General features: G+C 39.5%; 1 protein-coding gene across 1 annotated transcript in view; it reads right to left on the bottom strand.

The window, feature by feature from the left end:
• LOC106095442 (uncharacterized) overlaps positions 1–23423 on the bottom strand; it is a 101976-nt gene that overhangs the window by 50504 nt on the left and 28049 nt on the right. Inside the window, exons 3-5 of the mRNA XM_059361470.1 lie at positions 13561–13706; positions 13334–13490; positions 12954–13272 (exon numbers count right to left, since the gene is read on the bottom strand). Of these exons, the coding sequence (XP_059217453.1) occupies positions 12954–13272; positions 13334–13490; positions 13561–13706 (622 nt within the window). The remainder of the gene's footprint in view (positions 1–12953; positions 13273–13333; positions 13491–13560; positions 13707–23423) is intronic.

The raw sequence follows: 23423 nt of genomic DNA, 5'->3' as shown, positions 1-23423 counted from the left end.
TTAAAACGAAACTTTGATCTCTTAAACATTTTTCGAGATACAATTTCTAAATACCTATCTAAAGGCTACATACGTAGACTTGATAAAAAAGACATCAGGCGCAACGACGGAAAAGTTTGGTATTTACCAATTTTTGCCGTCTTTAATAAGAATAAGCCTGGTAAATCGCGTGTGGTGTGGGACGCGGCTGCCAGGGTTGGTGAATTTTCGTTGAACTCGTTTCTGCTTAAGGGGCCTGATATGTTGACATCATTGCCATCAATTCTTTTTAAATTTCGGCAAAAGAAAGTGGCAGTATGTGGAGACATCGAAGAGATGTTTCATCAAATTCACATCAGAGCAGAAGATCGTGATGTGCAACGGTTTCTTTGGAGGGATTGTAACCAGGAGAGAGCGCCAGATGTGTACATAATGGACGTCATGATATTTGGTGCCACATGCGCTCCCAGCATATCGCAGTATGTGAAGAATTACAATGCTGACAAATTTCTGGAAGAGTTTCCCCTTGCTGCAAAGGCAATCAAACAAAATCATTATGTGGATGATTTGCTATGTTCTATTGATACGGCTGAGGAGGCAATAAAATTGGTTAAAGATGTGTGCTTTGTACATCGCCAAGCTGGTTTCAATATAAGAAACTGGGTGTCCAATAGCAGGGAGGTTAGGAATGCATTTGCATCTACTCTTTCGGAGAAAGTTAAATGCATAAATTTTAAAGCCGAAAACAGTGTTGAGAAAGTACTGGGCGTTTTTTGGGAGCATGATGAGGATGTTATAACATTTAAAATAGCATCATGGCTTCTGGAGGGTGAATTATTGTCAACCAAAAAAGCTCCAACTAAGCGAGAAATGCTTAGACTAGTAATGTCCATTTACGACCCCCTGGGACTAATTGGACGCATAGTTATGTTCGTGAAGGTTCTCATGCAAGAAGTTTGGAGGTCCAAATCGGGGTGGGATGAACCAATCCATCACGAATTGGCGGCAAAATGGAGTCACTGGTTACGAATTTTGCCAGACATCGAAAACCTCAAAATAGAAAGATGCTATCTAAAAACTTTTCATAATTATGAAGGCGTTAATGTCCAGCTGCATACCTTTGTGGATGCCAGCAAGGACGGTTATGCTGCTGTATGTTATTTAAGACTGAAGAAAAATGCCGATGTGGTTTGTTCGTTAGTGACTGCCAAAACTAGAGTTGCCCCAATTAAAATAACGTCAGTGCCTAGGCTTGAACTTATGGCAGCTTTAATAGGAGCGCGTCTAGCGAAGTTTGTGCTGGATAATCACGAAATTGGAATTTCTAAAAAATATTTTTGGAGCGATTCGAAGACAGTTTTGAGTTGGATCAACTCTGACCATCGCAAATATAACCAGTTTGTTGCATTTCGGGTTACGGAAATCCTGGAACTCTCATCAATCAGCGATTGGAATTGGGTTCCAAGTAGAGAGAATGTGGCCGATGATGCCACAAAATGGTCGAAAATTCCAAATTTTTCCGATTCTAGTAGGTGGTTCCATGGACCAGCTTTTTTGTTCCAACCTGAAGAAATGTGGCCCCAAAAGACGGGTTTTAGTGGTAATACAGAGGAGGAACGAATACATACCTCGTACCCAATAAATAAATACGAGCCCATTTTAAATGAGCTGCGATTTTCGAAATGGAATCGGCTGGTGAGAGCTATTGCTTATGTGGTCAAATTTATTACTATTTGTCGAAAAAATGAGCCCAGATGCCAAGGATTAACACTGGATTATTTAAAGAGAGCGGAGCATATAATATATAAACAGGTGCAATCTGTGACTTACTCAGCTGAAATTGCTGCCCTGAATACAAAGTCTCCTGTGCCAAAATCCAGCGAAATTTTTTCAAAAACACCCTATTTGGAGGAAGGGCTTTTACGAGTTGATGGCAGAATAGATTTGGCAAATGTTACATTTGACCAAAAGCGTCCAATAATATTGCCCAGAAAACATTATGTTACCAAATTAATAATTCTTCATTATCACGAAAAATTTCATCATATGCATCATGAAACAGTTGTGAATGAGCTGAGGCAAAAGTATGCCATCTCGAAACTTCGCACCACTGTAAAGACTATTTTTCGTTCCTGTCAATTCTGTAAAATCACCAAGGTGGTGCCTAACCCCCCTCAGATGGCAAAGTTACCTCGAGCTCGTGTAGCTGCTTATGCATCTCCATTCTCTTATACTGGAGTAGACTTCTTTGGGCCCATATTGGTCAGTGTGAATCGCCACAAAGAGAAACGATATGGCTGTTTGTTTACGTGCCTCACTATAAGGGCCGTTCATATTGAGATTGCACATTCTCTTACGACAAGCTCTTGTATTTTGGCTATTCGCAATTTTATGGCGCGTAGAGGTACACCGCATGAGTTCTATAGCGACAATGGAACTAATTTTATTGGAGCAGAGAGGGAACTAAGAGAGGCGCTAGCAGAGGTTAACAAAAACGAATTACTCGAAACTTTTACAACTGCCAACACCAAATGGAATTTTAATCCTCCTGCTTCACCCCACATGGGAGGCGCCTGGGAGCGTTTAGTTCGCTCAATCAAAATGGTTTTGTATAAGATCATGCCCTCAAGGCACCCTACTGATGAGCTACTTTTGAGCATGTTAATCGAGGTGGAAAATGTGATAAATTCGAGGCCGCTCGCATATGTTCCAATTGAAGAACATATGGCAGAAGCTTTAACCCCGAATCATTTTCTTGTGGGAAGCTCCAATGGGCTAAAACCCTTAACTACAGTTTACGACAGTGGAACCTTATTGAGACAGAGCTGGCTTATTTCACAACAATATGGCAACATATTTTGGAAGAAGTGGCTGGCCGAATATTTACCATCGCTTACTTGTAGGACAAAATGGCACGAGAAATCAAAGGCATTATGTCAGGGGGATTTAGTTATCATTGTAGACCCTTCTTTACCTAGAAATGTCTGGCTGCGAGGCAAAGTACTTGAAACGAGGTTGGCACCAGATGGTCAGGTCCGCAGCGCAAAAATATTGACATGTCGAGGCGTAATGGAGAGACCTGCAACGAAGCTGGCAATTTTGGATGTTGCTGCTCAAACTAAGTCTGACGTAGAAGAAGCTTCTTGTCATACTCCGGGGGGAATGTTGACGCCAATCTCAAAAATGCCTTAATTTAAATTTATAGCAACTCAATTTTGTATCTGTCAGTTCGTAATTATTGATAGGGTTAAGTAACGTAATTATTGTTAGTGTTTAGTAACTAGTAATTTTTAATTAAATGTTTTTAAAATGTCAAGTAGCGTCCTCATTCGCCATATTCTTAAAGTCCATAAAAATTTGCAAGTTGGCATATACGCGGTGTTGCGGATTCAGGAGGAATATTGCAGATAATTATTAAAATCTAGTGGTTTTCATACCAAAAAGTAGGTTACGTTTTTTTTTTTGTTATAATTTTTGTATTTTTACTTGTATGTTTTTATGTAGGAATTTTAATATAAATGCACTTGTGAAATAAATCAAGTCTTTTGTGGAACTGGTGTATTTTATTCAAAATCCCGTGGAAACTGCTAGCTCTGGCAAATTGCCTTCTCAACAGAGGTTACTTTATAGTTTTGAGAGCGCACAACTACTGGCTTAGGTGTTTATCCATAGTGGCATGAGGCGGATTAATATCTGCACCCTCTTTTGAACCTAACCTATGGGGGAGGACCTTCCCCCTACTCCAAAAGCATCACCCAAAAATTAAATCTAGCCTGATTGGAATAGTATGCGATTTAAATAAAAGGTATTCTTGGGTAGAGAACTAACTTGATATTAAAAATTGGTTCCATATACCTAGGGAGCCGCCCCGACCACAAAATCCCCTCAAATAGGCATATTGACGATAAAGTCAATATATAACTCAATTAAAAGGTATTAGTGAATAGATTTCGAATATGGTCTGGAAGGAGCAATAGGCTATAGAATTTATTAATATCGTAAGGGGGCGGACCCTCCCCCTTACTCCAAAAGCACCACGCAAAAATAAAAGTGGACCGATCGAGACAAAATGGGACTCAAATGAAAGGTATTAGCGAATAGATTACGAATATGGTCTGGAAGCAGCAATAGGCAATAGAATTTGTTAAAATCATAATTGGACGGTTCCTCCCCCATACCGCAAAAGAACCACCCAAAAATAAAAGTAGGCCGATTGTGATAACATGGGACTGAAATGAAATGTATTCGGGAGTAGAGTATTAATTTGATAATAAACATTGGGTACCTAGGGGGCCGCCCGACCCAAAACTCCCTCAAATAGGCATATTGGACGATAATGACAATAAATGACTCAAATGAAAGGTATTAGGGAGTAGATTACGAATATGGTCTAGAAGGAGCAATAGGATATAAAGGGTGATTTTTTTGAGGTTAGGATTTTCATGCATTAGTATTTGACAGATCACGTGGGATTTCAGACATGGTGTCAAAGAGAAAGATGCTCAGTATGCTTTGACATTTCATCATGAATAGACTTACTAACGAGCAACGCTTGCAAATCATTGAATTTTATTACCAAAATCAGTGTTCGGTTCGAAATGTGTTCGCATCGTCCATTTGTTTACAAAGTACAGGTCGCAGTTTTCATCTGATCGTCTAAAAATTTTGTAGAGGCATGTTTTTCGGCCTAGAGACGAAACCTATTGAAATTGGAAAAAATCGGTTCAGATTTGGATATAGCTCCCATATATATGTTTGTCCGATTTTCAGTAATAATGCAATAAATGGTGATTTGTTAACCGATTCTCTCGAAATTTGGCAGGAAGGATTTTCTCATGACCTTCGATATTACTGATGAAATCGGTTCAGATTTAGATATAACTCCCATATATATATATCGCCCGATTTTCACTTCTAGAGCCACTGCAGGCGCATTTATTGACCAATCTTCCCAAAACTTCGTACAATGCTTTCCTCGACAACTGCCACTGTATCTGAGAACTATGCTCGAAATTGGTTCAGAATTAGATGTAGCTCCTATATATATGTTCGTTAGATTTTGGCAATTTTCCATTATGTTGTCATGTGTCAACCGTAGTTTGAGCATATTTGCTCGCCGAGGTCCATTAAAATTGGTTCAGAATCGGATATAGCTCCTACATTGTATTTATAGGGCAGGTGTAGGGTATTATAGAGTCGGCCCGGTTTACTATGTACTTTGCTTTGACTACCAATAACTATACTAAAAATGGTCCAAATCGGTTAATAACCTGAATGAGTTGTTATACAAACCAATCTCGGATCTTGACTTCTTGAGCCTCTTATTCGATTTAGCCGAAATTTTTGAACAAGATATTTTGTTTCCATATGCAACATCTGCGCCAAGTATGGTCCAAATCGTTCTATAACGTTACGTTTTTTGATACCCAACCTCCTAAGATGGGGGTATGTTAATCTAGTCATTCCGTTTATAACACTTCTAAATATTCGTCTAAGATCCCATAAAGTATATATATTCTTGATCCTCTCGACGTTCTGAGTCGATCTAGCCATGACCGTCCGTCTATCGAAATCACGATAGCGGTCGAACGTGTAAAGCTAGCCACTTGAAATTTCGCACAGATACTTAATATCGATGTAGGTCATTGGGGATTGCAAATATCGGTTCAGATTTAGGTATCGCTCCCATATAAACCAATCACCCGATTTGACTTCTTGAGCCCCTGGAATCCATAATTTTCATCCGATTTGGCTGGAATTTTGCATGTAGTGTTCTGTTATGACTTCCAACAACTGTGGCAAGTACGGTCCAAATCGGTCTTTAACCTCATACAGCTCCCATATAAACCTTAGGTCCTTATAAGCCGCAATATTTGTTCGATTTGGCTAAAATTTTGCATGTGGTGTTCTGTTACGACTTCCAACAACTGTGCCGAATACGATCCAAATCGGTCTATAACCTGATATAGTTCCCATATAAACCGGTCTACGGATAATCCTTATTCGGTTCCTAGAAGCTTTAATTTTTGCTGGTTTGACAGAAGTTTGGTATGTAGAATAAAATAATGCCCTTCAACTAGATTTATTTTGTATAAATTTCTATCAGAATTCATTGGGATGGGTTCCCAAGATTCGGGCCGGCCGAACTTAGCACGCTTTTACTTGTTTTTTTGCTTAAATTCTACGAGTAAAGAAAAAATCTAAAATTTGGGGCCAACTTTTTTTTTCAGTGAGCAATTTTTTTTATGACTTCTAATAGTCATCTATGGTCCTGCAGATGTTTCTATAGATCTTAAGATGTTTATTCTATATATGTATTTGAAAAAGTCATTCAAAGAACGTGTCAAATAAGATTCGGTCCGGCCGAATTTATCGCGCTTTTACTTGTTGATTTTACTATTATCAATAAACCTTTCTAAGAACGCTCTATTATTCCTTAAATACCTAATTTCACCTCTTTTATATTAGCCCTCATTATGTTTTTTCACTTTGATTGTGTTTTCTTACAGTAAATGTCTTACTCTATTAGTTACTCTCACCATACTTCAAATTCTTTGCAAGGTGAATATTAACATTTATTTGTCCTCCCTTTTTTTGTTTAGTTTTCCTCGTGTTTTTAAAGAGATCAGTCGTCTTTGCCAAGTGCTAATGAAAACGGATTGAAAATTATAAAAAAATCATTACAAAACAAACAAATTTAGTGAATTTCTTGGTTTCTTAGTATTCTTTAGTGTAATTTTGCTCTATTTTGTTGACAGATTGTGCCAAAATGTGTTAATCTTTGCTTATTAATTATTGCATTTCATTGCATGTGTTCTTGTTGTTTAGCTTGAGTGGTGATTTCTTGTTGTTTGACTTTGCATTTTCGTTTAACAGTGAGGTGAAAAAAAGTTTTGAGAAACTTTATTAGTGTGCGTGTGTGTGTGTGTATCTCAGAAAGAGTATAGAGAAATGTTGAATTTGGCATAGAAGAAGAAAGGTGTTTGTTTTTGTTTACTCGCCTTTTTGTGCACAAATCGAAAGCGAAAACAGCAGGTTATTGTTGTTGTAAATTAAACAATAACAACCCATGTTAACTTTGTTTACCCCATACTGTTATGAGCTAAAGTTTGCGAATTTTAAGCTGTATTAAGGTAAGTAAAACATTGCTTTTTAAATAATTGGTGGTCAGTTAATAGGAAAATATGGATATGTACAATAGCGCAGTTTTAGAAAAATGTTTGCTCTAGATTGGTGTTTAGCCATAGAGTGTATGAGGAAAAATAGTTGAAAAAACTTTTTTATGGTCATGTTCTTCTTCTTCTTTTATATAAAAATCAAATGATTGCGCTTAGTTTGTATTGTATATTTGCTTGTTTATTTGTATTTTACCTTAAGAAAACGGCTGAACTGGTTTTCACAAAAGAAGGAGTTTGGTTCCTGGTGAAAATACTACTAAACTAAATTTCCCATGAACAATTTCACGAGGTGGTGGCGCCTGAGCAAGTACGTTCCAATCCATTGAACCGATCGCTGAGGGAACAGGGTGGCCATTGGTTATTATAAGACGCCAATAACCCGCCTTGTCAAATCGAGCATCATAGGCACTTAGTATTTGAGCAAGAGCCTGTGCCGCCCGGCCTCTCACTGAGGCTCTCCGCTCGGTACCGCTGATTGTACGCGACTGCTATTGCAGCTACTCCGTATGAATAGAGATGAGTTTCCACCGGGTAAATATCCAATCCTTGGATATATATTGGGTATTTACCCAATTTTAGGGTATTTATACATTTTCAGATATTTTGGTTATGAAATCATTTTCCAAAATAATTTTTGATGATTTCGTATTCTCCGTATATAAACCTGACCTTCTAATCTCATAAAAACGGAACTCAGTTATATATAGCCGTTATATAGTCCTCTCTCCATTTTTCATCCGATTTCGATGAAATTTTGCACAGTATTCTCAATATCCTATATCGGCAGATCGGCGAACAAATAGTTGTAGGAGTCTACCAGAACTCAATATGCCAAATTTCATCGACATCGGATGAAAAATACTTCTTTTATAGGCTCATTGCACTATATCGGGAGATCGGCCTATATGGCAGCTAGATACAAATATGGTCTGATCTGGACCACATTTGACGGGAATGGGTAGGGGTCTACCAGAGCTCATTGCTCATTGGATCTTTTATGGCCTTAATACCCTATATCGGGAGATTGGTTGGCCGGTCTATAGCGCAGCTTTATCCAAATATGGCCTGATGGGGACCGAACTTCACAGAAATGGGAAGGGGTCTACGGATCGGATGAAAAAGCAAAAATTTATTGCATCAAGACTTTAAGTCTGGAGATCGGTCTATATAGCGGCTATATACAACAATTTATGGGATCAGATGATCAGGTTTATATACAAAGAATACGAAATAATGAAAACAATTTTGAAAAATGTTTTTATACCCAAGATATCTGCAAAATTATAAATACCCAGAATTTGGGTATATATGGGAAATACCCGGGTATTTACCAAATTTACCGGGTAAATACCTTTTGGATATTTACCCATGGCCCATCTCTACATATGGAGCATTCTACTATCCGCAAACTGTGGACGCGTGACTCGTGACAGCAATGAACACCATTCACATCGGATCTCAATGTTCCGTCTGTATGGTGTTCACAGCTATACCTTTCTGGCCTGATTAATGTTTAAGTTTAATCATAAGAGCCTCCTTTTTTATGGCGAGTCCGAACGGCGCGCCGTATAGCGACACGACTTTGTAGAGAGGTTTTAACATGGCATGATACCTCACAATGTAGTCAGCATTAGTAAGAGGATAACCACCGCCAAAAAAGTTTTCTGATGCTCACACCATGATTTGAACCCAGGAGTTCGGAGTCATTGTCGGACATGCTTACCTCTGCGCCACGGTGGCCTCCTGATGAAAATATGATTATTAATTTTGGATATCTGAAGGAGAGAGGGGAAAGGATTACCCAACCCCTTATCATAATTTTCAACAGCTCTACTTCGCGGAGATGGGTGCACCGATCTTAGCAAAATTTTATTTGCCAAAACCTGAATTTGGTAAAACTCCGAGTGTCCAGGTTCGAAACTCTACCGAGCCGCGCAGAATTTAATCTTTCAAGTTATTTGATGGTACTAAGTTTCTGGAAGAACCTATCGGCGTTATAAGATACATAAAAGGTCTATAAGAGTAGAGTAAGAGTTTGATATTCAAATTAGGGACAAGCGTCGCGGGAGCCCCCAACAGCAAAAAACCGCAAACGGACATGTAAGCCGATCGAGGCAGAATACACTCAAATTTGATGTAATTTGATGATTGATTTGATGCCAAATGAACCAACATGGACAAGGATCCTCTGAGCACCAGTTTTAAATTGTTTCAAAAACAATCCAGCTTGAAAAATCCATTTAAGGATATATCAATGCTTACTGGGCCACCTAAAATTTTATAACGTCTTGTTTTACTTTTCCAAACTTAGAAATTTTACAAGAAAGGATTATGTATCCATATTTAAAAACGTGGTTTTTACACTCCACTAAAGGAGGTATACTACCTTCATTAATCCGTTTGCAACACATCGAAATATTGGTCTAAGACCCCACTTTTCAATCGCCATAACATTTAAAGGTGCTCTAGCCATGTCCGTCTGTGGAAAGCACGTTTAATTTCAAAGGAGTAAAGCTAGGCGCTTGCAATTTTGCACAAATATTTCCGGTTGGGAATGTAAATGGACAATATCGGTCCATATTTTGATATAGCTCCCATATAAACCGATCTCCCGAATATACTTCTTGAGCCCATAGAGAGCGCAATTTTTATTCGATTTAGATGCATTTTTGTACTATGACGTTTTCTATGACCTTCAACAGACGTGCCAATTCTAATCCGATTTGTGACGTCCAACATCCGTACCAAATTTGGTCCCAATCGATATTAGCTCCCCCATAAATCTATTTTTTTTTTTCGATTTTACTTCTCGAGCCCCTGGAGGGCCCCGTAGAGGGTGCAATTCCTGTCCGATTTTGCTGAGATTTTGCACGAGGGCTTGTGTTGTGACGTCCAACATCCATACCGAGTTTGGTTGCTCACAAGCAACATTCGTTAGCGTACAAACCAAAGGACCTAAATTTTTTTCTTTAAAATACTGATTAACGGAAGAAAAAATTTCACTCATCTAGAAAAAGTTGGGATCAAAAGGGTTAAAAGAAGAGCATTTGAAAAGGCAGCAAAAAAATTTGACCCCAAGTAGCTAGAGGGCTGCAACAACCCCCCCAAATAGTCGATCGAGTCAAATGGGACTCAAATGGAAGGTCTTTGGAAGTAGAGTGCGAATCTGATCGCCCCAACCCCAGCAGGACATAAAGAACGGTTGCGACAATATTGTTCGCAAATAATCGGCCTTTCAGAGAAAAGTAGAAATCTGACAACCCAATATGGGACAAGTGTTCTGGGGACCGAACCTTCCAAATTGATATATAAGCCGATCGGAACAATATTGTACTCAAATGATAGGATAATAAAAGTAGAGTTAGAATTTGATATAAATATCTGAAGCTCAACCAAAATTGCAATTTTTAGATATGATCATTCCACTAAGGAACAGGGGCAAACTTCTCACATATCAATGAGTCAAGTTTTTAAGCTCAATGATAAGGGGCCTCTCTTTTATAGCCGAGTCCGAACGGCGTACCGCGGTGCGATACCTCTTTGGAGAGAGTTTTACATGGCATAGTCCATCACAAATGTTTCCAGGATTAGGAGGGGAAAACCACAAATGAAAATTTTTTTCTGGTGGTCTCGCTAGGATTCGAACCCAGGCGTTCAGCGTCATCGGCGGACATGCTAACCTCTGCGCTACGCTACGGTCGGTAGGACGGCGAAAATCCTATGGGGTATCCAGATCATCAGAAGAGGAAGCTATTGGCTTGCCCAAAAAGTAATTGCGGATTTTTCATATAGTCGGCGTTGACAAATTTTTTCACAGCTTGTGACTCTGTTACTGCATTCTTTCTTCTGTCAGTTATCAGCTGTTACTTTTAGCTTGCTTTAGAAAAAAAGTGTAAAAAAAGTATATTTGATTAAAGTTCATTCTAAGTTTTTTAAAAATGCATTTACTTTCTTTTAAAAAATTCGCAATTACTTTTTGGGCAACCAATATTACTGAAAGGAAATAAGAAGGAGGTCAGTATAGCTATTGGTATCCTGACGGGATACCCTAGTGCGGCAAGTGATTGCATGTGTAGGGCATGTGGGGAAGAGGATGAGACGTTCGAGCATTTCCTTTGTCATTGCCCAGCTTTCAAGTCTAACAGATACCGGCACTTAGGTGGAAACACAATACCAGACTTTAACCAACTTAGGGGAGTGGCAAGGAAAACAATTAAGGATTTTGTAAATAGCACGGAATTCCTAACTTAAATTTTCTTTTTCGATGTTACTTTTTTTCTCTTTAGAGCACACAACAGGCCGATGACTGGCTTAGGTGCATGTTCATAGTGGCATGGGGCGGTATTAACCCGCCCTTCTTTTCAACCTAACCTAACGTAACAATAACGATGAATGGATAACGCTATTGAGTAATGATCAATGATTTTTTATGATCGAAGTTGTATGGTTTAATGTTTACTTTCAACAGAACCGAGCTACACCCCTCACAAACAAAGAAATCATTGCTATTTTACGGGAAGATTTTTCGGTTCGTGCTATCTTTGGAAGAGGTGACCACAATTGGCGATATCGGACAATAAATGAGCCTTTTAAGGGCCCAAAACTTAAAATCGAGAGATGGGTGTATATGGCAGCTATATCCAAATCTGGACCGATCTGTGCCATATTGAAGAAATATGTCGAGGGGCTTAACTTAACTTAATGTCGAAAATTTCGGCGTCATTGGACAATAAATGGGCCCAAAACCTTAAATCAAAAGATCGGTCTATATGGCACCTATATTCACAACTAGACCGATCTTGGCCAAATTGAAAAAGGTTGTCGAAGGGCCTAACACAACTCACTGTTCCAAATGTCGGCGACATCGGACAATAAATGCGCCTTTTATGGGCCCAAAACTTAAAATCAAGAGATCGGTGTATATGACAGCTATATCCAAATCTGGACCGATCTGTGCCATATTGAAGAAGTATGACGAGGGGTTTAACTTAACTCACTGTCAAAAATTTCGGCGTCATTGGACAATAAATGGGCCCAAAACCTTAAATCAAAAGATCGGTCTATATGGCACCTATATTCACAACTCGACCGATCTTGGCCAAATTGAAAAAGGATGTCGAAGGGCCTAACAGAACTCACTATCCAAAATTTTGGCAAAATCCGACAATAAATGAGCCTTTTATGGGCACAAGACCTTAAATCGAGAGATCGGTCTATATGGCAGCTACAATATATCCAAATCCAAATTGAAGAAGGATGTCGAAGGGCCTAACACAACTCACTGTCCCAAATTTCAGCAAAATCGGATAATAAATGTGGCTTTTATAGGCCTAAGACCCTAAATCGGCGGATCGGTCAATAGGGGGCTTTATCAAGATATAGTCCGATATAGCGCATCTTCGAACTTAACCTGCTTAGGGACAAAAAAGGATTTGTGCAAAGTTTCAGCTCAATATCTCAATTTTTAAAGACTGTAGCGTGATTTCAACAGACGGACGGACGGACGGACAGGGCTAGATCGTTTTAGATTTTTACGCTGATCAAGAATATATATACTTTATAGGGTCGAAAATCGATGTGTAGCAAACGGAATGACAAAATGAATATAACCCCATCCTTCGGTGGTGGGTATAAAAAAAACCAAATGGGATCTTTTGATTTTTGGACCTCATTGCATTCTCCCCTCTCCACTTCCCTCTTACTTATATGTTTCTTATATAATGCATTTACTTTCTTTTAAAAAATCCGCAATTACTTTTTGGGCAACCCAATATATAAGATTAAGGTGATACTCACATGATAATCCCTTTCTTCTTCATACTGTTCAGGCAATATATAGGTGTTATCATACAGTTTCGAAACAGTACTCAAACGTTTCGGGTCCTTTAACACCAAAGAACGAAAAATCGACATGGCTTCTTCAGTATTGCCAGTTTTCATTAGATTTTCCCCAAGTTTTTCCATAAAATCCAATGAATAATCATTAATAGCTTTTGAAGTTTCAACATTGTAACGTCTCATGGACTCTTCAATCCAGGCTTTGGTTTGATTATAGGCCTTAACATTAATCAATTGTTGGCCTAAAAGCAAACAGTCGGACCAAGACATATCAGTGCTAAATAGAATTGGTGGGAATTTTAATTTAGGGGGTTAGGCAAGGAATTGTTTATGCATACCCATATTTCACCCCATTTAGTATGCCTGAAGCCACATGACTAACATCCAGATTGTAGGTCTTCTGTAGACGCACCAAGGCCAAGGCAGATTCCTCAAAGTCTTTGTCATTGGGTAATTCTAGGAAATTACTTTTAGTCTTCCATTGTGGTAAGTGATCTGGTACAAAAATTTACAATATTATTAACTTTTTATAGTTTTTGTAAAAGTTCTGGTTGTTTTTGTATACCCTTAGCCTTTTCAAAATGCTCCTCGTGCTTCTGCCAATCATTGTGCAATCTCTTAATCAATTTGTAGGCATTTACCGGATTGGTTAGATAATTCTCTGTATCCGCTGCTGCCATTTGATGTTCCGCCTCAATTTTCAAAATTTCTCTGAAAAAAAAGAAATAAATCCAAATTAAAATGACTTCAAAGTAATAAATTTATACCAATTAACATTTAACTGAGTTTTCATGCTTTTATGAGTTTATATCATTAAATGGTTGATTGGCTTTGGGCTGTGCTACTTGTTTGTCCACACTGGTATTGACATTTAGCCAGGCTTCATCATATCAGGGGGGATTGGTGATTTACATTTATCGCACTTTTTTATGATCAATAAAATTCAGCATATCTATTACAGTGGAGATGACCATGCTTAGAAATTATCGATAATATTCTAAGTGATGGTAAAAATGATGTCTCTACCAGATAACCGGCTTGCATGTGGGCGGCTCATAATAGTTTCTTAATAGTTATTAGTGCTATGAAATATTAAGCATTGGGTGGTTAGCATTGCTATGTGTTGTGTGATGCTTGAGTGGATACAAGCAACATGTTAGTTAATTAAATATAATTAGTTAGAAAATATATATAGGAGCACAGTTGTCCAATATCAAAATCTTTACTTTTACTTTAATTGGCTATGACAGAATGTTTGTTCCACTAGCCGAACGTAGAATAGCGTTCCAAGTGCCTCGATCTTCTGCGCTCATTCTAAAATCTCTGACACCAAGTTTCGAGGTGTCTCCCACCACTTGATCTTTCCATAGGGCTTTTGGTCTTCCCGGTTTGCATGTACCACCGTGTTTGCCTTCCAAAGACTTCTTTGCTGGAGCTTCTTCATCCATTCTGACAACATGACCTAGCCAACGCAGCCGTTGTATTTTGATGCGTGTAACTATGCTATCGTCGTCATACAGCTCATACAGCTCGTGGTTCATGCGTCGCATATATTCTCTATTAACGCAAACTAGTCCATATTTTTTACGAAGAATTTTTCTCTCAAATACTCCAAGCATTGCATCATCTGCTTTCACAAGTACCCATGCTTCAGAACCATATAACAGCACGGGTAGTATCAGTGTCTTGTATAGTGTGATCTTCGTCAGTCGAGAGGTAGACTTGTTTCTAAGCTGCTTACTTAGTCCAAAGTAGCATCTGTTTGCCAGTATTATTCTTCGCATAATTTCAAAACTGGTGTCATTCGTTTCGGTTACGGTGGTGCCGAGGTAGATAAAGTTACTGACTGTCTCAAAGTTGTGGTTCCCAACTTTCTCCATTTTCTTGATCTGCTCGGTTGTGCAAGGCTTTTTGGGAGTTGAAACCATCCATTTCGTCTTATCTCCATTTACTGCCAGACCCATTTTCACTGACTCTCTTTTGATTCTTTCAGACGCTAGGCTGTAGTCACTACTTCCGGTGACCGACCTATGATATCGATGTCATCGACATAGGCGAGTAGCACGTGTTCTCTGGTGATTAGTGTGCCATATCTATTCACATTTACATCTCGTATAATCTTCTCCAACAGGATATTAAAGAGATCACACAATAGGCTATCTCCTTGTCTGAAACCTTGTTTGATATTGAATGATTCGGAGATATTCATTCCTATTCTTATTGACGAACGCGTATCAGCAAGTGTCATCCTGCAGAGTCTTATTAATTTTGCAGGGATACCAAACTCAGACATGGCTTGAAATACCTTTGAAGGTCCTTCTCGGGTCTTTTCCAGGATTTGGCCGCATTGATAGGGCCCAATTATCTCATTGACTTTAGATTTTAATCTTTCACACAGTACGCTCGATAGTATCTTGTATGCGATGGGGAGGAGACTTATTCCTCTGTAGTTGGCACATTCCGTCTTGTCTCCTTTCTTGTGTACGGGACATAGTACGCTGAGGTTCCAATCATCGGGTATGCTAGATTGCGCAGATAAGCTGATGCATACGCCTTATCACAGTGTCGCCTCCGGTCTTAAATAGTTCAGCGGGTAACCCGTCGGCTCCAACTGCCTTGTTGTTCTTTAGTCGGGTCACTGCTAGTTGGACCTCATTCTGACTAGGAGGTAAACATTCTATACCATCATCAGGGATTGGTTTTGCGGTATTCTCTTCGCCGCCAACATTGGACACTAGCAGTTGAGTAAAATGTTCTTTCCATATCCTCAGCATGTTATTTGTGTCAGTTACCAGATTTCCTTCTTTGTCTCTGCAGGTGGATGTACCTGCACCAAAGCCATCGGTTTGATGTTTAATTGAATGGTAGAATTTCCGGACTTCATTCTGACTCCTGTACATCTCAATTTGTTCACTCTCACGTCTTTCCATTTCTTTTTTCTTTCTGGGGAATAGACGTTTCTCCTCTCTCCTTTTCTCCCGATACCTCTCCTTCATCTGGCGCATTGCTACTAATTGCAGGGTTGCTCTATATGCCGCATTCTTGGCTTCGACACTCTTGGTCGTACCATGGGTTTCTTGGAGGAGGCTTCCGGTACCCAAGTATGGATTTCGCAGCATTTTCCATGGAGTGGGCAATAGTTTGCCACTGCGCCATTATATCTTCGGAACAAGGAGTGCTTTCATCAAGCAGTTGGTTCAGTCGAGTGGAGTATGCTGCTGCCATTTGTTGTGTTTGCAGCTTTTAAATGTCCAGCTTCCGTGCAGTGTCAGATCCTAATTTCCTCGCCATGTTCAAACGGGTGCCAACCTTTGCTGCAACAAGGTAGTGATCCGAATCTATTTTCGGTCCACGGATCGATCGTACATCTAACACGCTGGATGAATGCCTTCCATATATCACAACTTGGTCAACTTGGTTCCTCGTGTTTTGATCGGGTGACAGCCATATGGCTTTGTGAATATTTTTATGTTGAAATCTGGTGCTACTAACTACCATGTTTTTTGCCGCGGCGAAATGTATCAGCCTCCAACCATTACTGGACTTTATCTCGTGGAGGCTAAACCTTCCAAAATGGACCAAAAATGTCTTCCTTCCCTATTTTCGCATTAAAATCTCCCAGAACGATTTTAATATCATGGGCGGGGCAGCGGTCATATTCTCTCTCTAGGCGCTCATAGAAAATATCCTTGGTCTGCTCGTCTTTGCCTTCCGTCGGGGCATGGGCACAAATAAGGCTGATGTTGAAGAATTTGGCTTTTATGCGGATTGTGGCTAGCCTCTCATCAACCGGAGTAAAGCTGGAGACAAGGTTTTTCAGTCTCCGACTAACCACATATCCACAGCCAAATTCATGCCTCGTGTTATGCCAGCTTTAGTATAGTTCGTCACCGTTTGGTGTTGTTAGTTACGCCATTCCCAGTCCATCGCACTTCCTGTAAGGCAGTAATATCTGGCTTGTATTTCTCTAATACATCCGCCAGCGCGTATACTGCACCTTCTCTATAAACAGTGCGGGCATTCCAGGTGTAGATCCGCAAATCATGGTCCTTTTTTCGTTTGCGTGGGTCGTCCACGTTGGGGGGGGTCCGTTTTTACTATTCCTTTGTTTTTCATAGTAGTTCTATGTTTTCCGGGGGCGGGTTACTGGCCCAGCGCCCCAACCGCATGGGTTTGTGGGATTCCATGTATCCCTCGTTGTGGCGAGGCGCTTGCTCCAAGATCCGACGCTGATGTTGGCCATTGGTTATTTAAAGGCGTCAATAACTAGCCTTGTCATCTCGAGTATCATTGGCACTCAGTAATTAATTAAGAGCCAGTGCCACCTGACTCCTCACTGAGACTATCCTCTCGAAAATCGCTGACTGCCCGCGGCCGCATTTGCAGCTACTCCGCATAAAAACGGAGCTTTCCGCCATCCGCAACCTGTGGACGCGCCCGGTAGCTTTCAGCAAAGCTTCCCGTGATAACGATGGGCACCACACAAGTCGGAGCTCAAAGTTCCAGCCTGTGTGGTGCTCATAGTTATCCCGTATCGGCCGGGGTATCCAAAGTTCGGCCCGGCGAAATTAATGCCTTTTTACTTGTTTAGATCAGCCTTGATAATGAGATCATTTTAATATATTAGGATTTATTATTTTTTGTTAAAACCGTTAAATACTTCTGGTTAGACATATAAAAAAAAAACAATCAATATAGCAATTCAATTAGTTGTCCTAATAAGCCTGCCATACCACAAAAACAAACGAATGGTAACCAAAAACAAGTAAAAGCGTGCTAAGTTCGGCCGGGCCGAATCTTGAGAACCCTCCACCATGGATTCTGGAAAAAATTAATACAAACTAAATTTTGTTGAATGGCATAATTTTATTCTACATACCAAACTTCTGCTGAACCAACAAAATTAAATCTTCGAGGTACCGAACAAGGATAAACAATCGATCGGTTTATATGGGAGCTATATCAGGTTATGGACCGATTTGGAGCGTACTTGGCACAGTTGTTGGAAGTCAAAACAGAACATTAAACGCAAAATTTGAGCCAAACCGAAAATTGCGGCTTCCAGGGGCTCGAGAAGTCAAATCGGGAGATCCGTTTATATGGGAACTATGTCAGGTTATAAAACGATTCGGATCGTACTTAGCGCAGTTGTTGGAAGTCATTAGGAAACATCAATTACAAAATTTCAGCCAAATCGGATTAAAACTGCGGCTTCCAGAGGCTAAACAAGTCAAATCGGGAGATCGGTTTATATGGGAGCTATACCAGGTTATAGACCGATTTGAACCGTAATAAACCCAGCTGTTGAAGGTTATTAGAGAACTCTATGTGCAAAATTTCAGCCAAATCGAATTATAATTGCGGTTTCCAGGGGTTCAAGAAGTGAAATCGCGAGATTGGTTTATATGGGAGCCATATCCAAATCTGAACCGATATGACCCATTTGATATATCCAATGACCTACATCAATATTAAGTATCTGTGCAAAATGTCAAGAGGGGAGCTTTACGTATTCGACCGCTATCGTGATTTAGACAGACGGACGGATGGATGGATGGACGGACGGACATGGCTAGATCGAATCAAAACGTCAAGAGGATCCAGAATATATATACTTTATGAGGTGTTACAAACGGAATGACTAGATTAATATACCCCCATCCTATGGTGGTGGGTATAATAATGGTTCGAGGACAAATGAAAAATGTACATAGAACAATAACGGTTGTACTCAATTTTTTTATGTAAATTTGTCTCTTTTTTTGATTTGGTAATTAGCGACAGATTTGCATATATCGAAGCCGATTGAAAAAAAAAACCAGATCATCAGATGATGACCGACCGATACAATTTGTATTTGTTTGGCTGCACCAATAATCTTCAATTTCTAAAGAAATTTCATCATATTTCAATATGATCATAAACACTCAGTTGTCAAAGGGAATTTAAAATTTATGTTCCTGACACAAAACATTGAGGATGTTTTTTTAAATAAAAAAAATTATTGTATGGTTTTTAATTTATAGGCTGAAACAAAATTTATTAATTTGTTTTTATAAAAAAAATGTATGCAGAGAGAATTGCGTAGAGAGCAGGTATACAATTTTGATTGTGAGATTTGCTTGAAATCTTATATATAAAATTCAATTTGTGTTTGTTCGTTTGGAAACATAGGCTACATAACTTTTTTAATATTGGGGGGGAGGCGGACCCTCCCCTTACCCCAAAAGTACTACTCAAAAATAAAAGCGGACCGATCGGGACAATATGGGATTCAAATGAAAGGTATTCAAGAGAATAGTACGAATTTCATAATACAAGTTGGGTCTAAGCACATGGGGGGCCGCCCCAGCCCCAAAACCCCTTGAAATAGGTTTATTTGACGATCATGACAATATGGGACTCAAATGAAAGGTAATCGGGAGTAGATTACGAATAAGCTCAGGAAGTAGGAATAGGCTTTGAAATTTATTGAAAACGGAAGGGGAAGGGGTGTGGAGGGTCCACCGTTACCCCAAAAACACCACCCAAAATCAAAAGTGGACCGATAAGGGCAATATGGGCATCAAATGAAAAGTATGCGGGAGTAGATAACGAATCTGGCATACAAACTCATGTCGATGAATAGGGGGTCACGCCACCGCCCCACAAAAACGTCCAAAATGGGCACATTAGCCAATCACGGATATATAGGACTCGGTTTGTATAGACTGAAAAACGGCAGAACCGTTTTTCTCGAAATTTTCGCATATTGTGTAGATTGATCTGGAAGGAAACATAGGCTCTATAATTTTTCGGTATCGGAAGGGGGACGGACCCTCCCCCTTATGCAAAAAACACAACCCAAAATCAAAAGTGGACCGATCGGGACAATATAGGTATCAAATGCAAGGTATTGGAGAGTAGAATTCGAAAATAATATTAAATTTGAGTTTAAGTACCCATCGGGCAGCTCTAACCCCAAAACTCTCTCAAACAGACATATTGGAGGTTCATTTCAATATGGGGCTCAAATGAAAGGTATTCGGGAGTAGATTTCGAATCTAAATTCAAAATCAGATCTAAGTATAGGCGGTTTCGCTACCCCTCCAAAACGCCATTAGACCCATTATGACTATAGGATAATTGGCTGAACCGATTTTCCTCAAATTTTCATAGATTGTGTACATTTGTCTGGAAGGATTTCGGATGGAGGCGGACCCTCCCCCTTACCCCGAAAACGCCACTCATATCCGTAAGTGGTCCGATGGGCACAATAAGGGTATCAAATGGAAGGCATTGGAGACCAGAAAACGAGCATGGTATTAAAATTTAGGTCCAAGTACCCAGCGGGCTCCCACAAACCCAAAACTCCTCTAAACAGATATATTCGAAGTTCATGTCAATATTGGACTTAAATGAAAAGTATTAGGCAGTAGATTACAAATATGGCACAAAACGCTAGGTCCAAGAAATGGGAGGTCGCCCACCCCCAAATACCCCCAAATGTGCATATTAGTCGACCATTACGTAGATTACGAATATGTCATTTAAATTTGCATTAAAGTCTAGGTGGCGCTTTTCCTCCTAAAGATACGTCAAATGGGTTATTTGACCCATTATGACAATATGGGACTCAAATGAAAGGCATTTGAGAGTAGAAAACGAATTTCATATACAATTTTGAAGCCAAGTGTTTAGGGGTATGCCCTAAAGCACTCCCTAAACAGAACTTAATTTCCGTTGGGAATAAAGAACGAAGTTGATATCTATTTTCAATGATAAGGGGCCTTCTCCGCAGTGCGACACCTCTTCGGAGAGAAGTTCTACATGGCATATTACCTCACAAATGTTGCCAGCATTATGAGGGGAAAACCACCGCTGAAAATGTTTTCTGATGGTCTCGCCAAGGCGTTCAGCGTCATAGGCGGACATGCTTACCTCTGCGCTATGGTGGCCGAAAGTGTCTTTAAAAAACCAAAAATAAATTCTGCCCGAAGTTTTTTATAAAAATCACCAAAGTACCCATTTTGGGCAAAGATGATTTCAAAATCGACATTTCTAAGTAAATTTGTTGTGGATCTTAATATAACCCGATCTTGGTCATACGCGGTACGTCGAGGGCCGCGGTATGTCGAGGGCCTTTACACAACTTATTGCACTGAAATTCAACGAAATTGGTTAATTAATTCACTTTTTATGGGCCTAAGACATTAAATCGGGAGATTGGTATATAACACAGTGTCCCAAATTTCAGAGAAACCGGACAATAAATGCGCCCCAGACCTTAAATTGAGGGATTCGCCAATATAACATATATATTTATATAAAGACCGATCTTGACCATACTCGGTACGAAAGCCAGGGGACCAACATAACTCATTGTTCTTAATTTCAGCAAAATCGGTTTATAAATTCACCTTTTTTGGACATTAAATCTTAAATCGGTAGACCGGTGTATATGACACATATATAAAAATCTGGACCGATCTGGAACGTTTTGAAAAATTTCAGCGAAATTGGAAAATAAATACGCCGTTTTTCGAACTAAACATGCTTATAAAAGATTCTGTGCAAAGTTTCTGCTCAATACCTCTCTTTTTTAAAGAGAAATTGATTCAACATGAGCCCCATTCGGGGGTCAAAAAGCAAAATCGGGAGAACCCTTTTTAATGGGATCTGTATCATGCTGTAGATCGATTCAGACCATATTGGACACGTATGTTGAATATCATGGGTGAAGCCGCTGTACAAAATTTCCTCCAAATCGGATGAGAATTGCGCCCTCTAGAGACTCAAGTATGTTGGATGTTGACACATCCAGATTGGTTTATATGGCTGCTATATCAGGTTATGTACCGATTTGAAAGAAGTCATTAAAAAAACACACCTAGAGACTCAAGTAGTCAAGATCCCAGATCGGTTTATATGACAGCTATTCCAAGTTATGAACGGATTTGAATCGTACTTAGCACAGTTGTTGGAAGTGATACCAAAACACCACGTGCAAAATTTTTAAGGCTCAAGATCGTTTTATATGGCAGCTATATCAAACGATGGGTCGATTTAGCCCATTTACAATCCCAACTGACCAATACTAATAAAAATTATTTGTGCAAAATTTCAAGTGCCTAGCTTTACTGGTTCGAAAGTAAGCGTGCTTTCGACAGACAGACGGACGGACAGTCGGACGAACACGACTAGATCGTCTTAATATGTCATGGCGATCAAGTGAAAATATATATTTTATGAGGTCTTAGACGCATGTTTCGAGGTTTTACAAACAGAATGACGAAATTCTTAAACCCCCATCGTATGGTGGAGGGTATAAAAAACAAGTAAAAACGTGCTAAATTTGGCCGGGCCGAATCTTGGGAACCCACCACCATAGATTCCGCTAATCCTGCTCTCCTTGGCACAGTTGTTGAGAGCTATAACAGAACTCCACATGCCAAATTTCAGCCAAATTGGACAAAAATTGCGGCTTCCAGGGGCTCAAGAAGTCAAATCAGGAGATCGTCCGTCCGTCTGGAAAACAGGTAATGGTTGAACACATGTATAACATACATATGTGTGTATATAAATGCATTGTATACTGCATTGGTGGCCAAAAACACACATACTCACATTGTTGTGTACGTGCATGAGAACATTATCCAATGCAAGTTCATAGGCTATGAAATAATATGCAAATGTGTGAGTGAGCCTATCCTAAACAAGTAAAAGCTTGCTAAGTTCGGCCGGCCCGAATCTTATATACCCTCCACCATGAATCAAATTTGTTGAGTTCTTTCCCGGTATTTCTGTTGTGCTGTTTCAGGCTATAGACCGATTCAGACCATATTTGACACGTATGTGGAAGGAATAAGAGAAACCGTTGTACAAACTTTCAGCCAAATGGGATAATAATTGCGCCCTCTAGAGTCTCAAGAAGTCAAGATCGCAGATCGGTTTATATGACAGCTATATGGACCGATTTAAACCATACTTAATACAGTTGTTGGAAGTAATAACGCAACATGTCATGCCAAATTCCAAATCAAATAGGAATTGCGCCCTCTAGAGGCTCAAGAAGTAAAATTCGGAGATCGGTTATATGGGAGCTGTATCAAGCTATAGATCGATTCGGACCGTTTAAATTGTTTAAAATTTCATTCAAATTTGATAATAATTACGGCCCAAGAAGTCAAGATCCCAGTCGGTTTATATGACAGCCATATCAGGTTATGAACCGATTTAAACCATAATTTGCACAGTTGTTGGAAGTCATAACAAAACACGTCATGCTAACTTTCAGCCCAATCAAATAGTAATTGCGCTCTTTAGAGACTCAAGAAGTCAAGACCCCAGATCGTTTTATATGAAAGCTATATCAGGTTATGAACCGATTTCCACCATACTTAGTATTGTTGTTGGAAGTCATACCGAAACACGTCATGCCAAATTTCA

Source organism: Stomoxys calcitrans, chromosome 2 (genome assembly GCF_963082655.1).
Source record: "Stomoxys calcitrans chromosome 2, idStoCalc2.1, whole genome shotgun sequence".
Classification (NCBI taxonomy): domain Eukaryota; kingdom Metazoa; phylum Arthropoda; class Insecta; order Diptera; family Muscidae; genus Stomoxys; species Stomoxys calcitrans.
Note: the sequence above shows the minus strand (reverse complement) of the source record. Positions and strands in the feature narration are given on the sequence as shown.